The sequence below is a fragment of the Leuciscus leuciscus genome, assembly GCF_965113295.1.
Source record: "Leuciscus leuciscus genome assembly, chromosome: 23".
In the NCBI taxonomy this organism is placed as follows: domain Eukaryota; kingdom Metazoa; phylum Chordata; class Actinopteri; order Cypriniformes; family Leuciscidae; genus Leuciscus; species Leuciscus leuciscus.
In genome coordinates, this window is record NC_138747.1 from 12,586,644 (window position 1) to 12,607,372 (window position 20,729).

Consider the following 20,729-nt stretch of genomic DNA (forward strand, 5'->3'; position numbering starts at 1 on the left):
GACCAATATTATGCATCCATTATCGGTAAAGTTCATAATAAAACCCTGCTACATAGTTTGGAGACAGAAAAAATATTTGAAAGATAGTTGCCATATAACGCAAATGGTTAACATACTTTCCACCAAGTTTACTAGCACCAACATCAGAAGTTGTCTCATGAAATCATAAGTATATCTCATGCAAACAAATGAAATATTAATATCATTACTAACAACATCATCAAACAATGATTGTAGCACCTGTGTCTCTCACTACAGCACATTGAAGGCAACTGCTGTCGAGTTGCATTTTGAGAGGTTCTGCCCTAAGCACATATTTAGTGTTTTTTTCACCCATTCCCGCTTATATACCACAACAAGCCATTCCATCTTGGGCAGCTAATGCACTGGCAGCACTGTCATTATCACCTAAAGGCTGGGACAATAAGTCAGTGTAACACTAAAGGATGATAAGCAATGCACCGCAGCCTGTTGTAGCAGATCTTTCATTTGCCGACATTGCAACTTTAGGAGATGCAGCTGACAACAATGCTTTAACACTATCACCTCCAGTGTGATCAACTGCCAATGCAGGAGAAGGCTCCAGACGACCTGCTGAGAGGAACCGTGATGGACCAGACTGCCACTGCACCAGAGAAGCAAGTCACTGCACTTGCTGTACCCTTATTTACTCACACACACATACACATACACATACACATAAACACACAAAAGCGTGTCATCATGTGGATAAACACATTCTGACTGCAGTTTGAATGAAGGATAATGTATGTACTGTGTGTACACACCATATCCATCCTTCCTTCTTTAAGCACCCTATTCACAAGAGGATCTGGATCTGCACACACTGTGCTCTAATGAACATTCAACTAGAAATGTAAGCTGCTGTCCTAAGCAGCCCCAGGGCACCACCAACACCTTCCTTTCACTGCCATATGTTTAATATGCTCAAAACTAAAGCACAGAGATTGTGAGATCAATACAACACTGTATAATAGATATCAACCTTTGTACTTAGGTAATAAATACTGTCCATGGGCTGAAGCAGCCACAGATGGTGCCAATTAAGAGGTACTAAAAACTACATTAGAAGAAAACGACATAAAAGTCTTCCACCCCTTCACAAAGTTATGTTTTATGGAGATTTTTTTCTAATTAAACTATTATGAAACAGGGCAGCCTATAATCTCTTCAGTAGCCGAGGGAGCTTCAAGAGCTTTTTTACGCAAATTAGCTGAACACCTGCATGAAAATCCTATCAATGCTGCAGGAACTTTGAACTCTTGAATTAAACAACAAATAAAACGAACAAAATGATCATATACAGTATTATAGATGAAAATAAGGCGTATAAGTACACAAATATTCATCAAGTTAAAAAATATATATAATGCGTCTTTGTAGGTAATGCAGTTCTGTCAAAGCACGTAGGCTATGTAAAGCACCGGATACAGGATAAAAATACACTCCCAACTTTATTGAAACACAAATATATAAATATATATAATTTCTTACCACAAAGCGTTTTTTCCTTATCTCTCACTTTTGGTATTCCCACTTAAACTCGCTTTCTTGCAGTTTTTGAGACCCCCTGCCTCAAAACAGCTCTTGTCTTTCCGCAAGCTCGTCTCAGAATGAGCTCTACACAGCAGCGCGCACGGGACCGCGTTTCTATGGCACCGCGAGGAAGCCAGCCATTGCTCAGCTCGAGAGATGCTGTATTGTAATTGTCTAGGGGCACACACACACACACACACACACACACACACACACACACACACACACACACACACACACACACACATATTAATTTTGCTGGTCACTCACAACTGCTTCAAACAAATAACCCCGCGGCTTATCAATAGCTACTGTATGCTACAAATACCGTAGAAAAAGTCAAAACTTTACAGTAAAAACCTGTTACCTAAATATAGATATTGCATGAGATTTTACGGATTTAATGTATAAATGTATACAATTTACTTTAAATAAAGTTAAAAGTAAAATTCGAAAATCTATATTACAGCTAGGCTACTTTTACAAAAAATATAGGCTTGTGATGATTGTTTTTTTATTTGTGCATTTTAGATAGGCTACTTGTGCTTTTTCTGGTTTCATTATGAGTTATGTACACTATGGAACATTTTATGCTACATATTTGTTTTGTTAATGTATATAGCATTATTGATTATTAGGCTACTATTATTATTAAAGCAGATTATTTGTTCAAGATGGTACATAACCTTATCCATTAATGATAGGTTATATGGTTATGATTTGTAAAATACACAGACACCAAAATATGGTCAAGTACTACATCTGTCACTGTATTTTTTTATAGTGGTTTCCAAATGTATTTTTTTATTTATTTTTTAGAAAGTTAACTCATGGGAAATTGTATTGCTATAATTTTAATTTATAATAGAGAATGGATGACATAAAAAGCATGCATATTAATTAAAATGCCTCATGAATTTCAAAAAACTGACAAGAAAGGTAGTTGTTATTTTCAGAATTATTAAAAGGCAGGAAGGGTAATTAAGAAAGACTTAAAAGGTTCGACTTTGAAATGCAATGAATCATGCAGTAGACTCTGTCAGACCCTTAAAGGGATAGATTATATATAATAAGCATCTATCTGTCTGCACTAAAGTAAGAGTGTATGAAGCATGTGTTCTGAGAGTCCTGTTGTGTGGCTCTGAATGCTGGACTACCTACAGTCATCAAGAGAGCCGGCTAAGAGCTTTCGTACTAGATGCCTCACGTTTATAATCGGTAAGACCTGGAAGAATAAAACGTCGAATAAAGATCTGTTCAAAGTGACCAAAAGTGAACCACTTTCCTCTCCCCTAAAATTCATTCGGCTCAAATGTGCTGGACATGTCACCAGAATGACCGCATACACGCAATTCTGCACAGTTTGCTCAACAAGGGTGCCAGCACTACTGGTAGACCCAAACTGAGATATAAAGACGTCCTGAAAAGAGATCTGATAGATTTCAGCATACCAACTAACTCCTGGACCCAGACAGTGCAAAACCAAGCAAAATGGCCATTTTTACTGTGGCGCCCAGGGAGCGATTGGGGGTTAGGTGCCTTGCTCAAGGGCACCTCAGTTGTTGGTAATGAGAGTAGCAGAGAGCGTCTACATTTCCTGCCGGTACTGAGACTCAAACCCATGTCCTTCGGGTTACAAGTCCAACTTGCCAGAAGCATGCCCAAAAAACTTGAAAAGTTGATTTACACAACTCGTGCACTGTATTTCAATTCACATGAAATAAGTTTTGCGTGAAGGATTACATTTATGATACTTTTATATTGCTTTTTTGGTCATTTAGGAGCTTGACAACTCCATTCCTAATTCACTTTCATTATATAAAAAAAAGCTGCCAATTAAGTCTACGAGCATAGTCTTTACAGCATACGAGTTGAGTAAATTATGACAGAATGTTCATTTTGGGTGAAATGTTCATTTAATTTGAATCATGGATCTATGCAGCGTCCAGGTCTGACTGTAGGATCGCAGTTGTATGCACAGTGATGCATGCATGGCTGCATTGATAGGCTCCTCCGTCTTACAAACCCTATGTGCCTTGTTCTTACATTCATGTGGTTTGCTGCTACTTCTCCAGCTGCGATGTCACGGTTCCCCCTAGCCAACTTCTAGACAGATTAACATCAGTGATCTTGTAGCTGCATTGGGAGGGGGATGTGCTCTTGGTGAGCAGAGCTCTGGACTTTCATCTCTGCTTTTCTCAAAGGCAGTTAAGCAACACAGAATACTTCATGCACACACTTTACTTAAACATACTGAAACTGCTCATAAAAACTTCAAGAGATAATCTTACACTATTGAATGCATATTCTCTAAATATTTCCACCCTGACCATCTTCCAGTGGTGCAGTGTTTTCCATTTCTATATATCATATTTCATTCAGTATATTTAAAACATGATACAACACATCTTTTACTAAACACACAATTTGCTTAGTGGTAATTGTGGCTTTGTTGTCTTTTGTATTAAAACACAAATCAAGATCTTGGAATTCAGCATATGGGCTTATAGAAAAGGATGCTAATGACGGCAGAGAGAAGGCTGCGGTTTGAATGCGGAGCCTCTGGAGGGTTTGGTCAAAAGCCCAGCTCTGTTTTAATTTCCATCTCCTGCCTACAATGAGATACTGTACAACAAGGCTTATTCTAATGTAAATCATGTGGTAATTATGTGCACTCTCAATCACATTGGCTAGGATTTTCACCGTGCAGACTGATTTTACAAACTAATAGAACGAAGCATGTAGGTTTAATTGGTAATTTATTCTCTGGACATGAGGACATATTAGGCAGTGGTCAGTTAGGATAGTAATGCGCAAGCCAACAGTTAAAAAAAGATAACAAAAAAAATAAATGATGTAATCAATTACTTACCCTCGTTCACAGACAATATTTTGTAAGTGTTGTTTTGGATGCCATTAAAGGGATAGTTCACCCAAAAATAGAAATTTTGTCATCATTTACTCACCTTCATGGCTACCGTCAACTCTTTGATTAACAACCTTCTTTAAAATATCTTCTTTGTGCTTAACAGAAAAGAGAAACTCATGTTTGAAACAACTTGAGGGTGAGTAAATTATGATCTATCCCTTCAGATTTTGCTGTACAGACAAAACATTCTTCAAAATATTGTTCTGAAGAACAAAGAATGTCATGAAGGGGAATAAATGATGTTAATTTAAAATTTTGGTTGAATTATTCCTTTAAGTAATAGGGAAAACATGCAGGTTATATAAATTAATTAAAATTCATCATGTCACAGAAAAAAACTACAGAGGCAGAATTTTTTTTTTTACCTTAAAACAAATCAAATATTTCTGAATCGGTGCACAGTGTTTCATTATTGTATCATATAGCCTACTGCATCAACATGTAACACAATCAAATTGAAATACTGTAATGTAAATTATTCAAAGTGTGTTGAGGGGTAGGCAAATCTGGAAATCACTTAAACCTTAAAAAGGTGGAGAGGAGGAACCATTCTTGATCATTCCGGGTCATTAATAATACTAATGGTGCAAAGATGTATTATTGCGTGCTATTGAGAATCTCTGTGCCTTTGTTCAGTCCTGATAACTCAACCATGTTTGAAATCAATATTCACAAGCTTTGGATAATTATTCTGCAAGGGATGATGAATTTGCCTTTTGTCCTGTAATGCAAACTGAGTCAATGTGTGTGAATCTACATGTGCTAGCAATACATGTTGACACATGAAAGGAAAATAAATGCTTACGATTCAAATGTTCCTTCTTTATACTACAAAAATCTCTCCCTCGACATGCACAAAAGTGTGACCTCTATGAAAAGTAGTTAATGTGGAACTGCTGCTGAATAAAAATGGAAAATGTGGTGGATAAGCAGGTGAGTAAAAGGTCTGGATGAAACGTAATTAAAACAACTTGAGATAAACTCCTGGCCTTTGTGTGGATTATAAAGAATAATTAAGAAAATGGGGTAAAATGGTCATCACTGTAAATACTTTTTCTTATTAACATCTGTAATTCAAATGTGTATTCTCTGCTTATGTTATGCAGACTAGTTCACCCAAAAATAAAAATAATGTCATCATTTACTCACCCTCATTCCAGATCCATAAGACTTTTGTTCCCCTTCAAAACACAAATGAAGATATTTTAATGAAATGTGAGAGATTTCTGTCCTTCCATTGAAAGACTACCAAAACTCTGACGCTTCAAAATGTTTAAAAAGAGATTGTAAAATAAATCCATATGAATCAAGCGGTTTAATCCAAGTCTTCTGAAGAGACACAACCGATTTACATGAACAGATTTAATTCATGCTTTTATTCACATATAAACATTGATCAGCAAACATCAACAGATGCTCATTGGTTCTCGCGCGTCAAGCAAGCATGCTGGAGGTTTCGTGACTAAATTTGTTCGCTGATCAATGTTTATATGTGAATAAAAGCCTAAATTAAATCTGTTCATTACATAAAGCAACCATGTCTTTTCAGAAGAGTTGGATATAATCGCTCAATTATATGTGTTTTGGGTAAATAGATTTTCAATGTAGGGACAGAAATCTCGTTTCATTAAAAAGATCTTCATTTGTGTTCCGAAGTTGAATGAAAGTCTTATTGGTTTGGAACGAGATGAGGGTGAGTAAATGATGACAGAATATACATTTTTAGGTGGACTAACCCTTTAATAGTCTGTGATAAAAAAAAGCATTTTATTAGCAAATTAGCATTAAGCTTTGTATCAGTAGAAACCCGGTAGTATTTTCGAATGACCGTGCTTCCCTCCCTCATGTCCCCCTGAGACGAGGAGGTTTCGGTATTGTGTGTCTGGAAAAAAACCTCAGATGACGCATAAATCGTCATTTTGCGTCGTCGGAGGCTTTTTTGGCAAGCTATAGACTACAGCCAATAGTAGGAGCTAGTTCCGCATGTTTTCAACCTGCCCATAGGGGGTGGGATCTCACGATAAAACGGCGTCTTTTCAGTTTCGAGTCAACTAGTAGCCTAGTTGTATCATTTCTTCCGATACTGCCCTCTGTAACCGGTAGGCGCGGCTTGGGTGTGGGGGCGAAGCAAGTGCATTCTGGGAGTTGTCTTTCATCCACATGAGCCAAAAATACATTTTCTGGCTTTTCTCAGTCTAGAAGGCACCAACTTCTAAAATAATTTCACATTTCTACTACATAAATGACCCAATTTAAATACGCATTCATCTTTCCAGCGGTGAAATATCCCTTTAAGGTGCAACACACTTAAGCTAAACTCAGAAAAACACATGAGCACACAAACTCACATTAAGACTCACCATATCATCAAGTATTATATTACTAACAAGTGTAAGAACAATTAACGATTACACAGGACAACCTCATACGAACTGTGCCAAACGGTGCAGTTAAAACCAGAGCACACTGCTTGTGTCTCACAATGCACTGCATTAACTTGCTCCATTGCCAGGGTGATGAATGAATATGTCTAAAATTTGATTAAAAATGCAAAATAACCATATGTATTTCCGAGATGATAACTGGGCTGCACTCGCTGAATTAAATGTCATTGCAACAAAATATTTAGCTTTGCATACTTTGCAAAGACAAATGTTTTATCTTTGCAACTTTGCCCTTTAGTAGAAACTATCATTAGGTGTGATGTCAAAGGAAGTAGACAGGAAAAAGTCTATGGCTGCATCTGAAATCGCATACTCCATTGAGCAGGAACTCATTTTGAATAAGTAATTACTTTGCGACCACTAAAAAGGTATGTTCTAAATGTGTGTAGTATGAATGTAATCCAGATGTATTACATTCACCATGTTGCTCTTATCATGTGACCTACCAGAGTCAGTTGCGTCACTTCACTTCCATTCATAAATCCTCTCCTGTGGCCTCACGGGATAGCAAAGTGTCCATCATATGCACACTTCAGAATCTCGCCAGAAGTATAGGTTATCCGGATACTTTTTGCCTACTATTTTATGAGTACTGTGAATTCGGACGTACTTGTTTTGTCTACTGTTTTTCGCCTATAGTAAGGAAGTATGTGATTAGAATGCACAAAAATTTGAATACACAGATATTCTAATTTGATTTTAGAATTTTTGTCAATGTAGAAGGATGAATGAAGATTGTATTCAAATGGGGCATCGTTTGCATCTGGAAACCAGAACTATAGCAAGTGGTACAGTAAGGGATGACTCATGTGATACATCATTATTTGGTTACGCTTGGTATAAGCTAGTAAGAGTTACTTTGAAGTCTGTGCATTTGACTAAGATTAAAGAGATGAAATTATATAGAATTATGTGGGAGTCAGCTCCTACACTGATCTAATGAATTATCATAAATGTTTGGCAGTAGATGAGTTTATGATCTCTCAGCATGCCATGGAACCACTGCAAGACTGATTGTACCTCTGACCTCTCATGAATGGCGGTCTCAGTGGCACTTTGTATTTGCCGCTGTGTAATAAGCTTTATGAGCTGAAAAATTGTATGTTCTATTCCCAGGTGGTGAAAACGGTTTACTGCCAAGAATTGAAAAGCAGTCTAGCTCATGGGTGTTTGTACATCTAACATGTTTATTTGTTTGACACCCTATTCTCTGCTAAACTGTAGAGCTTATTGACCAAGCAAATGCTATACATTTATTAATTTCGAAGAGGCTATCTTATTGAATCAATTTTGAAAACATGCTCATAGTGGCAAACATCTTGCAAAGGGATATTTGTCTATATGAGTGTTGTGTGTAATTTAAAGACATTATATATATACTGTATGTATATGTGTGTGTGTATGTGTGTGTGTGTGTGTGAGAATGAGTGTGTGAGAATGAGTGTGTGTGTGAGAGAGAGTGTGTGTAAATGTGTAAAACATTTGAATGATGAAAAAAAATAACAGTGCACCTTCAAGTTCAAATTATTTTTTAAATAGCACAGATTCACCAGATTCTCCAGAACATGATAAATAACATGAGAATATTTACACATCTACACTTGGATATTTCTGATCTTATTTTCATCATCAAATTTGAGACCATTCCAAACCATAAATCACTCACTTTTTTTTTGTAGAAGTGAGTGCAAGGCTTGCACATCAGTTGTGCAAGCCCAAGCATTACAATAAATATTGAAAATACGGTTGAATTTCTTGTTTGCCACTGTGAGGCAATTTAACTGTCAACAGCCGCATACATGGCTTGTTAACCTCGGCCCATGCCACTGAACAGAGAACAAATTTAACACAATCAGGGATGAAATGTCACAGTCACCCCATAACAGGCAGACCCTGGAAATTAGATTTTAGAAATGAGTCCATTTGGATGTTGCTCTCGGCCTAAACCCCCTGAATCCTCTCCATGTCCCGCTACAGGGCAGCCTGTGATTCAATTTTCTGTTGTTATAGTCAGGCTCATTTTCAATCGCCTTCTTTTTTGCTCGCTCTCATCTTTTGAGATGGTCACGGCTTAAATGTCTTGATTCCTAGAAGTGATGCACATGGAGATAGACATCTGAGATCAATGTCCTTTGCAATGCCTAAACACTTTTAGCACAAAGGGCCTCCATTATCTTATTCTCAATGGCCTCAACCTGTTTTTGCAGTGAATGAGATAGAAAAGAAAGCAATTGTGGATTTAATGTAGTATTAGGATAGCTTACCCCAAAATTTAAATTCTTTCATCATTTACTTACTCTCATGTCATTCCAAATAACAGACTTTGAAGTTTTGAATATCTTGCATGCTGCTCTTTCAATAAAATGAAAAAAGGTCCATACAACTTGAAAACCATATTCCAATTCTTCTGAAGCCATATCGTAGCATGCTGAAATTTAAGTAATGATTGCCTGGTGTGCTTATAAAGTATGTAAGAAAGAATTTCAAGTCAGATTTTTCATGAATCTGTTGATCCAGTTAACAAAACTGATTTGTTAGTCGACACAGTGATACCATCACAGTTAACAGCCTGGAGTGGAAGATTATCAGTGAAAAACAACTTAAATCTTATTTCTTTTTACACAAAGCTATTTGGATTATATGGCTTGTTTCATATAGAAAACTTTTATGATCGTTTTATGGTTGTTTTGAATCCTTTTTAAAGCTTAAAATCTATTGAAGGTCAATAAATGTCAGATTATTTTATTTCTGGAAGATCACTGTAATTAAATTAGCTTTTTTTCTGAGCTCTGACACCTACGGTCTGATGTCAGTGTGATATTGTGAAGTTGAGAGACAAGGTTGAACTGCTGAATTTGGTTCTCACATTTATTTTACTAGAACATTGGCTGTCTGCATGTATAAATTAACATTATTCATACCTAAGATGATGGCACTGCCGAACTCCCGGCAGATTTCGCTATTAAATATAAGCTTAGTGCAAGTGAGCATAAGTCCTATAAGAAAAATGACAAAGGAGGTAATTTGGCTGTGCCTACACTGTAAAAAAAAAACATGAGAAATCTACAGTAATTTACTGTTTTTTTTACATAGTAAGTTACTTGTCACTTGCTGCCAGTGAAGTACTGTGAATTTCACAGTCAATTTCTTACGGTGTAGTCTACACCTGTTCAGTAATTAACAATGCCTATAAAGGTATGGTCACAAATTAGCTTGGCACACAACACTGTGGTTTGCTAAATTATTTAATCATACCTCACAGGGCTTCACCAGCACACAGGAATTTCCCATTGGGTTACTGAAAATTAACTCCCCCGGTAGTGATTTTACACACAGAGCCACACAAAACACCCTCTCTTTCTTGTTCCTTCTTCAGCAGGGAGGACAACACAGAGTGTGTATGCTATTTTCCCTGCTGGTCTGATGTCTACTCTCTGTTTTATTTATTCATGGCCACATAATGCGGTAGCTGCAGTAGTAAGTCTAGAATGAGCGGCTGGATCGCTGCAGTGGAGCTTAGTGTGCTAAACTAATCTTTAGTGGCTAATAGTAATGTTCTGCTCAGTGTGTTATAGACACAGATAGAGGAGAGGTACTACTCTGTAATGCGACTGGCATTCTGCTTGGGTTCTCTTCATCTTTTTCAACTACAGTGGAAAGAAATGAGGTCCCCCCTCCACATGCCCTCTATTGCTCAACCATTATACTCAGTCAGATCCGTCATGTTTAAAAGGAAATGTAATTGATTTAACCTTGAGGGCTACTATACAATAGAAATGGGGTGAGAAAGATGGTCATCCCTAACATATGCCATCATCATGTGCTTGACTGGCGTTATATTGACTTTGACCATCTTAAATTCTCTTTCCTCTGCACTCTTTTTATACAAGCCAGTCAATAAACTTGTAATGCTGGTTTACAATGAGAATAAATGATGGCTTCAGTGTTTACACCAATAGCTTCGATTCTCACCAAGTATGGGCATGGGCATAACAAGACTAAGATATTTTTAACATGTTTTTAATTTTTATAAATAGAGTATTTGTTTATTTAAGTCATAACTGACATGTCAGCAATATAGATAAATGCATGGAACAGCAAGAAAATATCAAACATGAGCTGTTAGTGTTAGACAAAATGATACTGGTAAGAAACAGGTTTATTGAAACAAGTAGCGGTGAGCACCAGTGGGTGACGATAATGGAGAATGTCTTTGAATAATGATGGTGAGATATACTGACAGTCTGTGGTTCTTTTGCAGGTGATGAAGGAGGTTGTGGATGTGGTGAGAGATCGCTGGAGTACACACAGTGGAACGGAGAGAGGTAAGTAGCTGAGTGATGACAGGAGGAAGACGATGGAGACTTTGGAGAAACAGGACGGTACAGTCACACTAAACATCAATCGTAGGAAGGTAAGAGTAACAGGGAAGTCAGTCCTTACTCAAACAAGACCAGACAATGTGACTGTGTGAGGTGAGTGTGCTGATGATCAGATGACGTGCGGGTGCGGGTGATTAGTACTCAGGTGACAGCGATCTCTGTGATGGTGTGGTGGTGGAGCCTGGCTGATCCCTGACAGTTCTATAGCATTATAATTTTTTGTTTTAATAAGATACTTTTAATAATAAATAAAGATGGCAAATGCAATCCAATAATAATTTCAAATTCCTACTATGGTCCCCAAAATGTTATTTATTTGCTTAGACGACATGTTATGGATAGTCTTGTAGGGTTTGATTCAATAAAAAATAACCGACGCATCTTTCGTTCGCGAATCAGATTTTTTTTTTCTGGAATTGAACTGGCCTGTTGGCTTGTATGCTTTTGATTCACTGAAATATGCTGCGTCATTTTGCAACATTGACACTGCTATTGAACTGAACTGAATCAACACTGAATTGACTTGAGCTGAATAATGACACTATATTGTCATTAAGTTGGCAAATAAGTTGGCAAAACGAAAAAAAATTAGGTAATGTTACATCAAAAAGACCTTCGTTTTGAAAGAAATTCAAAGTTTAAGTAAGCAGAACTTTTAAATACAATTAGATTTAAAATCATTATAGAATAAAACAGTTTTTTATTTTTTACTCATACATTTTAATTACTCTTAACTTAAAATATTTAGGAAAGCTAACTCGTCATTTAACTTAAAATTAGCATGTAATCTCAACTTAAATATTTCTAGTTGTGGAAAGCTTTAATTAGCTACTTCAGTAAATGATAACTGGTAACACAATTCTTTTGATAGCATTGGCATTGCATAGCAATTGCTGAATAAGTATGGCAATATAGAACATTCAACATATCTGTTCACAAACTATAAGCTCATGCTCCACTCATCACCATGATGGTAACCCCCAAAAAACCCAACATAACATAAACTCTTCTGAGCATAGCTAAACATTAAACATTACTAAATCTCCCACTTGGGTGAGACTTTATTCTAAAGGTGACATACATGCACTCTAAACAAAAATGGTGCTAAATAGCACTAAAAGTGGTTCATTGGCTTGTAATCATAGGGGAACCACTTTAAGTGCCATATAGCACCTACCTTTGTCAAATGGTGCTATGTAGAACCATAAGAGGTGCCATATAGCACCTTAACCACCCCAAAGAACCGCTAAAGAACCGCTGAAGAACCAAACTGGGCTTAACAGGTTCTTTAAATGGTAGTGGTGCTATATAGCACCTTAACCACCGCAAAGAACCCCTGAAGAACCATTTTTTTTTTAGTGTGTGTTACTACATGTACTTTCTATAGTAATAACAGTAAATGATGCATAATTACTTGCAACTAAACCTAAACCAAACCCTAACCCATAACTTTAACTCTATAGTAAGTACACATGTAATCAAATTAATATTACTCAGTACTTGTTTAAGTACAACTATACGTCACCTTCAAATAAAGTGTAACCTAATCGTGCACAAAAAAACATTATATAACACTTAATTTGATCATTTACTCTTCCTTTCAAGTGCCATGGCAAAGCATGCTTAGAAATAGAAATCCCAGCCCAGTTTCAGTGAAAATGTAAGTTTGAATAAATTAAAAGGAACAAGTTTATAAAACTCAAAACAATGAAACAACTCACTACAAAAAATGCTTTTCTTACTTAGTATTTTTGTCTGGTTTCCAGTCGAAATATCAAAAAAAAAATAAAAAAAAATAAAAACAAGATGCATTTACTAGATAAGTAAAATTAGATAAGATATTATGTCTTGTTTTCCAGGGGAATTAATCAAAATTAAGTGAGTTTTTGCCTTCAAACAAGCAAAATTATCTGTCCATAGGGTAAGAAAAATAATCTTAATTCAAACAAAAACAAGATTATTTTTCTTATCCCATGGACAGATAATTTTGCTTGTTTTAAGGCAAAAACTCACTTAATTTTGATTTATTTCCCCAGAAAACAAGATACAATATCTTATGGTATTTTACTACTTTTGTAAATGCATCTTGATTTAAGAGTTATTTTGATATTTGGACTGGAAACAAGACAAAAATACTAAGTAAAATTTTGCGAACTCAAAAGAAAAAGTTCTAAGTACTCATAAAAGTTAATTTGGAACTAATTTGTTTAATTTAAGTTTACCTTACTCAAAACAATTATTTATTTTGAGCATTAGGGTTTTGCATGCTGTGAAGCTGCTTTGAAACAATCTGTATTGTATAAAGCGCTGCTGTATTTAAATAAATGTGACTTGACTGGCGGTGTTGAGTTGATGCTAAACAGTAGTGCAGGATACAGAGTCAGAGTATTTTTTTGCACTGTGTTTTGTCTGCATCAACCAAAGAATATACACATGCGAGAACCAAATGATGTTTCGGTCCCTAACAACCAGGCAAAACATTAAAATTGTCAAATTTGGATATGGTTACAGCCAGGTAAGACATTGCTTTGTAGCTCAATTACATGGATGGCATAACGTGTTTATATAAGAGCATAAAGTGTCATGCAGGCTTAAAAGCATCAAGGCCATGTACACATTCTTTGAGTCAAAGTGAAATATAGAAAGATTCTTTGAACTGGAACTGGAGCTGGGGCAAAACCTGAATTATTAAACAAACAGCTTTTTAGTTACGTTTACATCTGACATCTTTGAAATATTCATTCATGGGAAAACGGAGGCATGACTTCAACACTATGCAACCCATGAATTACAGAAAATGATGCTCTTTACTACAGTGCAGCTGCAGTAACACATGCTCTTCCACATCAAGAGATCTATTCAAAAGGGATGTTGAACAATTGCTTTAGATAATTAGCAACAAACTGCAGAGCATTGATCAGTATGTCCTCTGTTACGTTCCCAGTCCTGCTCTATCGTGTTGGATTTTGGCATTGCATGAGTGCTGCACCACCTGGCTCTCCTGATGCATGACCTTTGCTTTTTGGCAGGGTGGGTGCAGCTCTCGCCATGGGGTTGCGGAGGCCAGCGGCAGTCCTCCATTCATCTAGTATTACTGCCTGTGGACTGCAGGTTCCAGAGCCTCCCTCCACTCCTAGTCAAGTCAGCAGGCATCTCCCTTCACACACTCAGCGCTTCCTTCCTAATTAGAGCTCAATCATTATGATTTTATGACATTATAAGCTTTTTTTTTTTTTTGCTTTAGCATTACTAATGGAAAAAGTAGTACTAAGCATTGGTTTTGCGATTTTACATTGGACATCAAGTGGCAACCCAAAGCAGTACCAAGCCTAATGGAGGCTGGGAAATTTTTCAGCCTGTCCTATATATATATTTATTTATTTATATGTGTGTGTGTATATACTGTATATGCATTTAAATGACTTCAGAAGTTGTTGAGCATTATTAAAGAGCTGGCATTAGAGCTTTTCTGTGGTGTCAGTGATTCATGTTTATTTGTGGATAACACACAGTGGCATTCACTATCCTTGCAGACGGGGACATGATGCAGGTCAGGGCCTGCGGTGGTTTATTTGATTTCTCCTGTGACAGAAACTCAGAGTGACAATTAGATTCTGTGTCTTCCTCCATGGCAGTTTGCCAGATATGAAATTCATTATAATTTGTATTGCTTTAGACATTCCTATCACCTGCCAACTCAGAGATATCACAGCTCCTTCGATCTTGTGTCCAAAATTCAATTTCATGTCAATTTAACCTTGTGTGGCTGCCGTGAACCTGTAGTCTGGAGAGGTGCGTTGTAAAACACTTGCATCCATCTTTCTATAAAGCACATCAATGAAATTTCTCCAACTTAAGCTTAATTGTGCACTTGTCATTAGACAGGAAAAAAAGGAGGCGCCACAGGTACAAATGATCTAAATCGCCAACGAGTAGCATCCTTATTTAGTTGAGAAGAACATCAAACACAAGCAGGCTCATTAGGGAAATAAAAAAGTGCCAGGTAACTAATGGCAATTCATTATTTATACAGAACTTACATTCAAAAAGTCTGTTACCTCGGTATTAATCAAACAGATAATGGGCACATCTTAAAGGTCACAATCCTTTGAAGTCCTACCTCAAGCTCATGCATATACGCAGATAAACTTAAGCACGTCCCCAGCCCACGCCACCCCCAACAAACATGCTTCCCATCAAACACTGCAGGAAACTTACCTGCACTGGATATGTTGGGGTTTTCACTGGTCAGAAGCAAGAGGAAATCCTGACAGGTTTCCGAGTCTAGGAGAGGACTGTCATCCAGGCAGAGGTCAACGATAAGGGCCACTGCCTTCTCACAGAACATGTCCTGGTCCTCAGTGGCGATAGCACTCATTCTGTGAGCCCAAATCCCAACTGCTTTTGTCCTTTTAGCATCTAGGATGGAGACAAACGGTGGGCATAGCACTCCAAAAATAGATGTAACTACCTCTAGGTCCCTCTCTGCAACTCTTGGATGTTCGCATGTGGGCGAATGGTTGTGTGGGAAAGGGGGCTTAATAAAGCAGTAGTAACCCCAGATGCTCTGGGAGTCAAAGTGCATCACATTATGTCTAGATCTTCCTCTCAGCAACTGTTCAAACACAGGTTTTGGAGGTTTTTGTCCCTAAGCCAGTTTTTGTCCACTCCCCTTCCCTTGTTTCCTCCCTTCTCCTGTCATTCTTACATCGGATAGGGAAAAGGAGAGCTCCTCCCTTCTACTGCTCCTCTCCCTTTCTTGACCCTGAATTTGCTATAGAAGCTTTTTGATATACATGCCCCAGTGTTCAAAGTTTCTATTATTTAGTTTGATGGAGCATCTGCATTCTCCTCTAATGTTCTTGTGAAGGTTTATTCCTTGCTACAGCCAGGTTGTGGGATCTGAACGTTTTTCAGTAGCTATTGATCGTCCGATGATGCAGTTTTTGTTGAGTAATGGTAAGCAAAATCCATGAGGGGATTTCCTTTCTTAGGCCCATGCACTCTAACATCAATATCATAAAACATGGGTAAATGTCTCTTTTTCTTACTCTAATAATAAAATATTCCATCATGATCAGTGGTGCATTTCTGTTTCAGGTATATTGTATATTGGAGCTGACTTTTGTCAGCTGATAAGCCATAGGACAGAATGAATGTTGGCAGTTAAGTCACATTTTTTTACACATTTAATATTTAACTTATATATTCATATTTAAGGTGGAAGTCTTGTATTCCTGTGGCTAAATATACTGACATAATCATCATCTGTTAGTTTACGTAATAAGAAAAGTTGTAGAATAATTTTTATTATTTATTTTTATATTTCTATATTTTTTCTCTCTCTCTCATATATATTTCTGTTTAAATGTTTGGGGTCTGTAATTTTTCTCATATGGTCACCAATGCTGCATTTGAAAAAGAATTTGGAAAAATAAAAGTATTAATATCTTTCAATAAAAATTTGAATGGTATGTTTGTGTGCTTATATGCTTTTACATGATTTTACATGATTTTACTGGTCATTCAAGACATTAAGATATTTTATTCTGAGGATTGGTGCTTTAATTGTGTGAATCATTGTCACATCCATAGTTTGTGGATGTTAGAAGAACATTCAACTGCACTTCAAAACTGTATCTCAGTTCTTAGAGAAGACAAGATGTATAGTAAAAACCTGCCTTTATTAAAAATTTACTGAGAGAGATGGAAGAGTGTAGCAAGGACACATCCTCACTGCTGCTCTGCCTAAAACTTTTATGCTTCCATCTACAAAGCTTTTCTTTGCGCATAGAGAACCTGAAGTGTTTATGTTACTGAGAGAGTGCTGAATTGAGAATAGGCCTACATTAAAGACGGTTTTCCTCTCTTGTTCAAAGTCAGTGCATTCAATTGAAAATCTCTATAAGTTGTCATCAAGGATGACCTTAACCATATTGGTGTTCCATGGAATATGACCTGAATATGACCACAGTGTTCATATAGCACAAAAACAGAAATTAAATGTTCCCTCATGTCTTTATTGAGAGGTACAAATTCATAATTGATATTTTTGCTGTCTTTACATTTAGCACTATGACTAAGATTTTGGTATGAAAAATGAGAGAGAAAATTTTGAATAGTGATTGGCTTTTTTGTGTAGAATGAAATCCTTGAAATGGATTGAAAATCCTCCTCCTCAAATTATTTTTCTTGATCTATACTCATGAATATTTCATAAAGTAGGGGTTTTCAGACTTTTTTATGCTATGAACCTCCGAATATCTCATAGCAAGGAACCGCCTACATTTTAAAGACAGCTATATATTTTCATGTATAAAGACCAATTTATATTATGAAAAACAATATCATATACGGTACATATATAAAATATTATCTAGTAATTAAGTTCCAATAAGTTGACATTTTAACTGTTTTATTATCTACTTCTTTTGAAAACCAGTTACTGTTGCTTTTTTTAAAAAAGGATGAGGTTTTTTTTAAAGACCTGTAGAACCTTTATTTCTGAGGGTGTGATGGCTCCACAATTTTCTCATTTGCCTGTTTCCTCCTCCAAACTTAAAGCTGCAGTCCATATCTTTTTTGGGTTAAAAATTATCCAAAATACATTTTTGAGCAAGTACATCACCAGCCAGTGTTCAAAACTAGCTGCTTGCCTTAGCTCGATTCAAAACGGTATAAGCTTGTAATAATGTTTTTTTTTATTTCAGTGGTACTGGTCGATTTCCGCGGGAAATTTGAGCATGTCTTTGCGTCATTACGTCACATCTGTACACATAAAGAAGGTGTCTCGGCTAGTAGGCTAAACGGCGTGTGAGGATGTTGGAGGTCGAGATTTATAGCTTTTTTTCACCGCACTTGATATAATGAAACATCAATTTAATGGCGGATCCAGAAAGGTTCAAACGACAATCACCAGTGACAACTGGAGATTCACACGTTGTAAAACGCAAAAGACTTCGGACTTCGGACTTCGGAGTGGCTACAGAAAAAAAGAGACTGCATCCGGGTCCATGCGAAAACAAGGATAAATATCGGAAGGGCATTAAATGTAGTCACGCAATGCTGATGTTTTTAAAGTCGCCATGAACCGGAAGTTACAAACGACTTTTCTCCAGTGTTGTGACGAATTTCCAAGTGAAATGGAATATTGAATAGAGGGCAGGGTTTTACTTTAGCGCTCCTCCTCTCCATTTCTCGCTCATATCAGACTAACGGTTTGAGGGGAGTTGCCACGCCCTCGCGCCATAGCACATGACAGGAAGAGAAGAGAAGTCGTTTTGAGGGGGAAGGGAAGGATAACATATTTGATTAAAGAATATAAGGGCACATGAATTTTTAAAAATGAATGAAGTGCACAGATAAATCATTTGTAATAAACACTACAATATTACATATAAAAATACGAATTGTAAAATTTGATTTCATGGCGACTTTAACATTAACAATTTGAGAACAAAGTATAATTTGCTCGGTTTGACATGATATGATAAGCGATGATAAAATGATAAGTTGGTCAGAATAAAAGTGGATGTTACTTTCTTTCTAAATTCTTATGTCGGGCATACTTCCAAAAAGTTGAATCTGTGATTCCGAATCACAGTATCCACACCGGCGCGGTGACTGACAGCCGCACATTCTCCTCAAAACATTGGATTCATCCGCGCTGTGCCGTGCCTGCCAAGGCACAACTCACGTAAAGTTGATAAATCCGCGAATAACTGCAATTGCAGATTTCAAACAGAGATGGCGACAAAGAGGAAAAACTATGGACTGCAGCTTTAACTGAATCAAACACATCTGCAGAAATGAGAAAAAGCAATAACACAGTCAAACAATCACAGGCAGAGTGTGAAAACTTTGAAGGGGGGAGGAAAACAGAATGCTTGTTCCTGCTCATATTCTTTAATAGGGAGCATCTGCTTGGAACAGGCTTATCGGCTCCTTCCGTGCAGGCCTAAAACACAGATGAATATTTCATATGCAAACAGTGTGGGGCCTCAGCTGCAACTTGTGACTGTCTCTACCAAGAGCATCTTGAGACACATAGAGACCAGGGATGGAGAAAAATAGCCGGTCTCTAGAGAACTCATTTCAGCTATTCCATTCTGTATGAGATGCTCTGAAACGTGATTATTTTGAGAGGTGAAAATCATCTCTGAAATGCACAGCTGGAGCTATGACACCTTTTCCAACAAAGAAAATTCAAATATTACATAGAACTCTTATTAAGGAATAGATCTGACAATAGTACATTTATACATCTTTCTGGGCTGGCAGATGTATAGACATAGATGAATTCATTAAATACATTCATTAAATTCTAATAATAATTTCCAAAATGTACATATGTGATGATCTGATTCTGCACAAAGAAAGTTTAATTTATTCTTGTTAATATTCTTGATAGTAGCCATCCTGTATCAAACTGATTGATCCCACAGGTTTGACTTTGAAGCGTGTTGAAGGTCTCTATATGACCCTGGCTTAGATTTACTGTATTTGCTCCACGCATGCACACCTGGGACATCTCCATTAATGATGCACTGAATCAGTATGCATGGGTTTTCATTCAAACAGAGGAACTCAACAGGAAGTAATCCGTATTTTCCCATGCACATCCAGATTGTGGAATCACCTGTGGGATTTATAGTACATGAACATGGCAGGTTAGGTCAGTAATGTAGTACGCGGGCTGTGATTTAATTTTTCAGTGGTTTCTGCTGTTTCATTTCAGAGCATTTTTAATGGTACTATAAATATTCTGGCAAAATCTGCTAACTTTGCAATCCTATAATGCTAACATCCTAATATCTTAACAAAAAAGCTCAAGAGAAATAGAGGTACAGTAGCTGTTCAGAAAGGAAAGTAGAATTATGATACATGTTCATGCAGTATTTCTGCTCTTCGTTTTATTATAATTTGTTTTTTATTAATCTTCCCTTCCAAAACTAAATTCATCTCTCTGCTCATGTTAGGGTAGCTGAACAGTTGGGATGCTAATAAGGTGCAAATTCCGAAGGAGGGCAATGCATGTGTCACCTTCTCCAGATTTCGAAGATGCTATATTGACGCAGTTCAAGGAAACTAATGCGCCCACTAAGCACCAGTGTTAAAAGGATTTCACCCAAAAAGGAACATTCTCTCATAATTGACTCACACTTGTGTGATTCGAAAGCTGTAGGATGTTTTTCTTCTGTGGAATACCAAATTAGACATTTATCAGAATGTCTAAGCTCCTTTCTTCCATACAATGAAAGGGATTGGGGACTGTCAGAATGCAAAAAGAAAAAAAGAAAAAAAGAAAAAAAAGATCCATAAAGCATCATAAAAGTGGTCCATATGAATCATGCACTAAATTTGAAGTCTTCTGAATACATATGATCACTTTGTCTAAAACTAACATAACTGAAGTCT

General features: G+C 36.9%; 1 protein-coding gene across 2 annotated transcripts in view; it reads right to left on the reverse strand.

Moving 5' to 3' along the window:
• The window catches only part of syt6b (synaptotagmin VIb), a 32,280-nt gene extending 16,419 nt beyond the window's left edge, over window positions 1-15,861 (reverse strand). Inside the window, exon 1 of one of the 2 annotated variants that reach the window (XM_082155394.1) lies at window positions 15,531-15,861. In XM_082155394.1, coding sequence (XP_082011520.1) covers window positions 15,531-15,690 — 160 coding nt within the window. In that variant the 5' untranslated portion in view covers window positions 15,691-15,861. Of the gene's footprint in view, window positions 1-1,515; window positions 1,672-15,530 lie in introns of those variants that run through there. The other variant, XM_082155395.1, reaches the window with a different exon arrangement.
• Between the last annotated feature and the right edge of the window lie 4,868 nt (window positions 15,862-20,729).